The sequence below is a fragment of the Engraulis encrasicolus genome, chromosome 12, assembly GCF_034702125.1.
Source record: "Engraulis encrasicolus isolate BLACKSEA-1 chromosome 12, IST_EnEncr_1.0, whole genome shotgun sequence".
NCBI lineage: Eukaryota > Metazoa > Chordata > Actinopteri > Clupeiformes > Engraulidae > Engraulis > Engraulis encrasicolus.
This window is the reverse complement of record NC_085868.1, coordinates 21,367,830-21,375,989: the sequence shown is the minus strand read 5'-3', so window position 1 is coordinate 21,375,989 and position 8,160 is coordinate 21,367,830. Positions and strand designations below refer to the sequence as shown.

The following is an 8,160-nucleotide window of genomic DNA, read 5'->3' as shown; positions in this document are numbered from 1 at the left end:
TTGTAACCTTACTGTGACCAAAATTGTAATGGCTATGTCTTAATCTGTTACTTAAAGCGATATTGTCCTATATTTGGAAATAAGCCCATTTTCCATCTCTCCTTGAGTTAAATATATGCTTTTTACCTCTCTCCCGTTAATGCAGCCACTCCCTGTGTCTAGCCGCACAGCTTGTTAGCATGTTTGATCACAACTGCTGAATCCGGAAAGGAAAACTTAGCCAAATGCCCAATAGCACCAGAGTTAAACATTGTGTAGAATTCCCGGCATATTCACTATTTAAACGCCATGTATTCTGAACTTGAAACATGCAATGACATTAACAACAAAGGAAACAAGGCGATTTCCAAGTATATTCTCAAGCCGGCGTAACAATCAACGAGCACAGCAAATCTGTAGTCTAGCAACGGTTGTGCAATGATATGAAACAACTGTAGTTTCTGTATCCGGAATTTCCAGTTATACAATAAGAAGGGAAGTAGAAGACTATGCCGCAATTCAAGTACTTTTTCCAAATGGTAATGTCTAAGGAGTAGGCCTATTTGTGTCAGGTGTATTATGTCATGCTTGTATCATACTTTGAACTATTGTTTTCAATTTCTCTTAAAGTATTCCTGCAGTGGCCATCATGGAAAATGGGCAGACACCTTGAATTCCAAATGGCCCATGTACATTTTCAACAGGTGGTGGATCACTATTTGGACAATTGTAGGCCTATCTCCTGCAGTATTCCCACGGGTCTTTCTGGTGGACATCTTGGGAAATGGGAAGCCATCTTGAATTTCAAATGGCACACTTGTTTTTTTAAGAGGGTATGTCTGGGGGTATTTGTACCACACTTGATGCTTGTGTCACTGCTCGAAAATTGTTTCAGTTGCCTATTGAGGCTGTTTAGTGGCATTTTAAATAGGCTACTCAATTGTGATAAAATCAGTTTTTAATTGTTTACATTGTCAATAAAATTCAAGTTGTCATTATACCACAGTAGAGTTGTTATGTAAATGTTTAAACGTGCAACGTGTAATATTTTTTAGTTGTTTATTTCCAGAATTCATGCTAGAAAATGTTACCTTTTCCATGAATACTTAGCCTACCACCATCATAAAATCTAAGTAGGCCTATTAATTATGACTGCACTTACATGAACATACATGAAAAGGGGATCTTCTCTATTTTCTGCCATAAGACATTTAGACAAATAGACATTTTTAGTTATGAAACTGACTGTACTTTGGTCATACTGGTAAATATTATTTAATTATTTCGTAAATATTCATGAAAATATCAAATCTGACAGTAGACAGCACAGTTTCAATGAGCAGCGTAGTTGCAATACATACTCTGACCACCATCCTATACAGTGCTACTTTAAAAATAAATTCTACAAAATAATTCCTTCTACAGCAATGGAAGACTCTAGCATTCCAAATGTACAGCACAGAATCTGTCATTCTGTCACATACTATCACATTTCATAGGCCTAACGAAAAAAATATATTAAAAACACTATATCCTAAAATAATGAAAGAGAAGCTGAAGTGGGGGAAACCAATTTATTTTACATCTTTTTCAATCTCTAACAAGCTCACACACAATTAGCAGTCAATATAAGGAATGATGGCCAGATGGTAATTAATGGACGAGGCGGAGCGTTCTAAAAGCCCGACGGCGCAGCCGAAGTCCATTATATCCCGTATATTCATCTAAGGCTTCGTGAGAAAGTAGATTAACCACTGCGCTTGGTTGGTTGCTATGGGCACCACTTCCTAATCTGGTGAGACGCGCCTCTATCGGAGACGCGCACAGAACATTGGGGCGACTTGACAACCAAATGCGATAGAACTAACGACTGATTTTGACTTGACAACCAAATGCGATAGAATTAACGACTGGTCCTTGGCTTGACAACCAAATGCTATAGAATTAACGACAAAGACTTGACCATAGCAACCTGCAGTTTAGAACTAAGTAACGGCGCTTCGCCAGAAAGTTAGAAAAGAAGCAATTAGACGCCCGCACGCCCACATGACATCATAGGTGTCCTGCTACAGGGGAATAAAGGACACCTGCTCAGCCAATCAGAAGACGTTCCGTCTGCTCACTGCAGGATACAGTGAACAGATTACACATTGATAAAAGATAGGGGGGAAGATCTCTCTTTGTAACAGCTCAAAAGAACTGCATGTTTATGAGAAGAATTTTTAGGCCTATCAATATTTTGCGTTTAGACGGAATGTCTTCTGATTGGCTGAGCAGGTGTCCATTATTCCCTGAGAACAGGACACCTATGATGTCATGCTGGCGTGCGGGCGTCTAAGTTGCTTCTTTTCCTAACTTTCTGGCGAACTGCCGTTACTAATTCTAAACTGCAGGTTGCTATGGCCAGGTCTCCGTCGTTAATTCTATCGTATTTGGTTGTCAAGCCAAGAGCCAGTCGTTAATTCTATCGCATTTGGTTGTCAAGTCAAAATCACAGTCGTTAGTTCTATAGCATTTGGTTGCCAAGTCGCCCCAATGTTCTATGTGCGTCTCCGATAGAGGCGCGTCTCACCAGATTAGGAAGTGGTGCCCATAGCAACGAATCAAGCGCAGTGGTTAATCTACTTTCTCACAAAGCCTTAGACAAATATATTAATGAATTAACACTTAAATGCTGGTAACCGGGTGAAGTGGAATAACGGTCCTTGAGGTGTCCCGATATCAAGGAAAATAATGGACTTGGCGAAGCCAGCAGCCCTTCGGCTGCGCCATCGGGCTGTTAGAACACTCCGCCTCGTCCATTATTTCCCTTGATAACGGGACACCTCGTATTCCTTACAAAACGTAGCCTATGTGTAAGTTGTTGTCAATTGAAAAAATATATAAAGTAGTTGGTTTGGAAGGGTAGGGTGGTTTGGAAGGGTTTTGGAAGGGTTTGGAAGGGTTTTTTCTTTCTTTCTTTTTTTTTAGAGTTCAATGGGCCGATGATTCTTGGCCTTGGAGGCTATTTGCAGCAGAAGCAGTTGAATCTGCGGATGAAGTTGAGGAACCTGCAAGCAAATAAAGGATATCTTTTCATTTCAGAATTACAAAAATCAAGTTACATGAATAGTATTCCATGTGCATTTGAAATGGTCTGGTCATGAATCCTTTATAATAATATTTTTTAATAATAATTGTATTTGTATAGCACTGTATCATACACGGCATGCAACTCAAAGTGCTTAAAGGGACACCGTGCAGGAAATGGTCAAAAAAGGTACTGCAACTATGCTGCTCATTGAAACTAAGCTCCCTATTGCCAAATTTGATCTTTACATGAAAGTAATAACTAAGTAATAAACAAATATTAACTAGTATGGTCCAATTACAGTCATTTTTGCAGCTTAAAATGGCTATTTTAGGAAATTCAAAATGCCGGACCATGGAGAAGATCCCCTTTTTCATGTATGAAAAGTGCAATTTTTTCAGTCACAATGAATACTTAGAATTTCATGGTGGTGGTAAATATTCATTAAAAAAGGTAACATTAGTGAATGGGTAGCATGAATTCTGGAAATAAACAACTAAAAATCTCACACAGTGTCCCTTTAACAAATGGGAAAAAACATCATTGTTAGAGATGGATTTAAAAGGAGAGGTAGAGAGGAGAAGCAGAAATAGCAAGAAGGCAGAGGAAGAAGAGATAGAGATTGTAGAGTCATAAGGTCCACGTAGGTTGGGACCAGGATTCTTAGAGGCGTAAGGTCCATAGTGGCTGGGTCTAGCATAAGTCATAGATAGTCACACTGGATTTGGGCGCTCAGAAGCGGCCCCTGGTGGCATCAGGGGTGAGGAAAAACTCCCTTTCGCTTGATTCATAGTTTGTAGGGGGAAAAAGCTCAATGAGGTCTGAGAAAAAAAAACCTTATAGCCAGGAAGAAACCTCAGGCAGAGACCAGCGGCCACCTAGGGGAGCCCCCTGTCAGGGCTGGTTGTGAACAGTAAGGACGCTGCGGCATGGGACACTGTGACGCCTTGGCAGCTAGGAGTGGGCAAGGGTGAAAAGGTGGGTCTTCAGCTGCTTCTTGAAGGAGTCGACGGAGCTGGCTGATCGGATCTCGATGGGGAGGGCATTCCATCTCTTGGGCGCCATTTATCTCATGTGCTCCGAACATCATGGAGGCCTAGGACAGGTGTAAGGATTTGATGTGATACTGTGCAAAATCACCTTTTTCTCAGGCTTTTCCTTTTCTTCTTCTCTCCCTCCTCGGCAACTTCTTTGAGAGAAGAGTCAGCTTCTTCAGCCTCACCATCAACGACAGGCAAATCTGCTTTTGCCTGCAACCACACACACACACACACACAGGACGGTCATTTATACATATTCTCCCTGTTTTTTGTTGTTTTTTTTTATTTTTTCATTTTCATCCGCGTTTCACTTCATGAAAATTACAGCAAAGATTCAACGGACTGACACTTTATGTTTCTGAAATCAATTCTGATTGATAGCTGCCACTCAGCGGCTCTCTCACCTCCTCAATGTTCTCCACATTGGCCTGGGAGCCGATGGGGGGCAGGGGAGCCACTCTGTTTTTCCGTCCAGCCCTGATGCATGGGTCCATCGGAAGCAGGTGATACCAGTAGGGGCAGGGGGTGGAGATCAGAGCCTCCAGTTCAGGGGAGATCTGGCTGTCTGGCAGAGACGGCAGGGGGGGCAGTTTAGAGGGGATGGAGGGCAGAGGCTCAAGGTGAGAGGTCTGGGAGAGTGGGGCATGGTGGGGGTGGGATGGCAGAGAAGGCAGGGGTGAAGGTTTGGACGGGATGGGGGGCAGAATGGGAGTCAGGCAGGGCAGGGATGCCAGTCTGGATGGGGTGGGGAGGAAGAGGCTGGGATGGATGGTGTCCAGGGGTGTGATGGGGGGGAGGCTCAGAGAGAGGGTCCTCAGTGGTGACACTTTGATGGGGGAGACAGGGAGCTGAGGTGTCATCAGTGTGGTTTTCGTTGGAGGAAAACTATGTGGAAAAAGTGTGAACCGGGCGACCTGTGGAGAAAAAGATGGCATGATGTAACTGGTAATGTTCAGTCTGTTCTTGTTACACACGTGCCCATACTGGAGTCATTCCTATGTTCCCCAGGTCCTATGTTCTCCAGGTCCTATGTTCCTTTTTCAAAAAAGGGTTCTATGTTCCCCACTGCTTTCAAGTAGACTGCCGCATGGTGAACGTTAGGGTTATGGTTAGGTTTAGGGTTTAGGTTAGGGTTATGGTTAGGTTTAGGGTTTAGGTTAGGGTTAGGCTGCCACTGTGCGCAAACTTGACGTGAAATACGCATGACAAGCATCCTGGACCTTATCCCCTTGTCAGATACAATGCGGGGAACCTAAGTTCAGGGGTCCTAAGTTCCCCTGTCACATACAAAGATTGGGTAACATATAGGACCCGGGGAACATAGGTAGGTACGCTCCCGCCAATACTACTGCAGATATGCTGGAAACTTAGTGGTTGGTGAGGAACGGGGATGGGGGCTGGTCTGGGGTGCAATGTTAGTGTGTTGAGTGTGAATGTGTTTGTCTTTTGTGTTTTGTCCAGTATGGATTTTGTTTTTATTTAAAAATGGCAGGTAATGTAGCCTACTGACGGACCACCTTGAAAACGAGATGATAAATCTCAAGGTGCTATCCTTAATAAAATTGAAATTGAAAATTGAAAGATGACACGAGCAAGAGTGTTGTCTCCCTTCCCTATTAATACTTTTCCAAGAATGAGAGCTGTTGTGTAGCCTATTGTTTCATAGGTTTCCGATTCAGTTGTGTGTGTGTGCGTGCCTGCATGCGTATGTTATAAACACATATATTTATGATATAAACACATAGTGACATCACCTTTTCCTGGCCGAGAAAGTGCATTTCAGGGGCCGAAGCGGAAACTGGACTCAAATTAGAGAGGATGTTCTCTTTGTTGGCCTCCTTGACATGTATGAGGATACCGTCCTGCACAGACACAAAGACAAACAGGTACAGTTGTTTATCTTATACACAGACAGACAACGTTGTTAAAGGTAGGGGGTGTCAGTACCACTAAGGGGGGCAGGTAGATCTTGACAATGCTTCAGGTGGCCCATAAGGGGGATGTTGTGGTTGGGAAGGGGGCCCAACGTTATCATTATTATTTTATTTTACTTTTTTCAGAGGCCCCCCATTTTGTAGTAGCAACCCTGAATGATGTTATGGTCGGCAGGGCAGCTGACAGCTTTGGCAGGGCCCAGGACAAAGACATCTGAAAGGGCCCCCCACTCAATACATACAATTTGATGAGAACCCAATTCTGGGCCCCCTCTGTCCCTGTCCCCTTTAGACATTAGTAATAATAACATAATAATAGTAATAGCCTATACAAAAGTGGTGAGATTTGAAGTAGCAGCATTGTAGCAGTGTGGGGTGTTGTATATTGTTCTTGGTAGTTCTGAGGTGCTATAGCCTGGTATGGCCTGCCCAGTGCTCACAACACTTCTGAAGTGTGTCTCTACATGCCTGAGTAGTTGCTTTTATTTTATTGTCTTTTTTATTGCCAATACAAGCAGGTTAATGTAGTGCAAGAAGGGGGGTGCACTTACATGTGTCCTGCTAGTCATGGGACCCAAATCATGTTTTTTTCAGAGGGGGCACATTTTGTAGCAGCACCCCTGGAGGGGAGAGAGTGGTGAACACTTACATGTGTCCTGCTGGTCATCTGTCCCATGTGCAGACTTGCGCTGACTGTGGACTCATAGTCTCCCCTGATGATGTCATTCAGGGAGCCCTATAGGAGGAAGGAAGGATGATAGTTGGAGTGATGTGATGTGTGCATTGTGGACATTAGTTAATAGCTAATAGTGTTAGTGTTAATAGTTATAGCCTAGGATCTCCTCCTCTCTCTGTCTCACACACACACACACACACACACACACACACACACACACACACACACACACACACACACACACACACACACACACACACAGGATGGTCCTGCAGGCACCTGGCCTGGAGCAGGTCAGAGGTGCCCATCTGGGTGAGAGAGGGACTCACCTGCTGATGGTGGGTGTCCGCAAAGTACGGAGTCTGCCTCGCCTCAAGAACTCCTGCCTCAATGGCCTGGAGAAGAGACAGGAAATGATGTCAGACTACATGGAAGACAAATGCCAACCAACAGTAGAGTGCAACCTGCGTGCTGGATGGTAATCACATACTCTATACTCTATTCTACTACACACACACACACACACACATTAAGTCAGAGCATTACCTCATCCAATTCCTCAAGGAGGAACATATCGTCCGAGCTGGCAGGCGTTGAGATGGTGTCCACCTCTGGCGAGGAGTCGCCCCCATATAGGGCCTGCAACTGAAAATAAACAATCCCATAGTCTTAGGTGTAGTCCTATATAGTTTATGCTAACGCAGTCCCATTTATTGCATACATGGAAATGATATAGGCCTGATGGAAATAAATAATGGGCTAATAAAAAATAATAATTGGCTAAGGCAAACATATTAATTTAGGATATGGCCAGAAGGTACATTCCAGAATTGACTAAAAACTCACCATTATGTTAACCCAGATGATAAAAACAATGAAGGGATGTTACAGATATCTGTGACTTTCATCCATCTTCTTCTGTGTGAAAATGATAATTGGACTTTGGCACAAGAAATGCGATGGTGCCGTAGACCTATTTGTATGCTACTATGACGTACTACTACTATCTATGACATCATCATCAATCACGTACACTTTTGTCCTGGCATGTTGTCCTGGCACCTGCATCTGCTACAACTACTACCACACGTTCTATGTGCCTGCCATCCTCATAACAGAAACTTCGGTTATGAAATAAACAAATCTTAAAGTAGTTTGTTCATGTGAAAGGTTCATTATTGTTGTTTTGTTTTTGTTGTTGTTGCTGTTGTTGTTGACGGGCGTTATATTATAGTGTTTACGTTAGGCTACATCTGACTAGAGTTACGGTAGCAAAGGCGGTCATGCTTTTGGTTTCTCAGGACAACGGTAAACAACTGCTGCGCTGAAGCAGGAGCTGAAGTCAGTGTGCGCGGTGGTAAGCATTCTTAGGGCTGTGGTGTTGGTTCTGAGCTTGCATTTTCAAGCGGAATGTGAAGGGATGGGTCCTGAAAGCTTAAGGGTAAGTGGGACATATCTGAT

The 8,160-nt window shown here is 43.4% G+C and overlaps 1 protein-coding gene across 1 annotated transcript; it reads right to left on the bottom strand.

Annotated features, from left to right (window-relative positions):
- Positions 1–2,484: 2,484 nt before the first annotated feature.
- Positions 2,485–7,984, bottom strand: LOC134459486 (max-binding protein MNT-like). The gene is made up of 8 exons (XM_063211853.1): positions 7,967–7,984; positions 7,246–7,344; positions 7,029–7,094; positions 6,673–6,759; positions 5,844–5,951; positions 4,494–5,003; positions 4,190–4,299; positions 2,485–3,029 (listed from the first exon to the last, which is right to left on the bottom strand). The coding sequence occupies exons 1-8, from the start codon at positions 7,982–7,984 to the stop codon at positions 2,984–2,986; spliced, it is 1,044 nt and encodes a 347-aa protein (XP_063067923.1). The 3' UTR covers positions 2,485–2,983.
- Between the last annotated feature and the right edge of the window lie 176 nt (positions 7,985–8,160).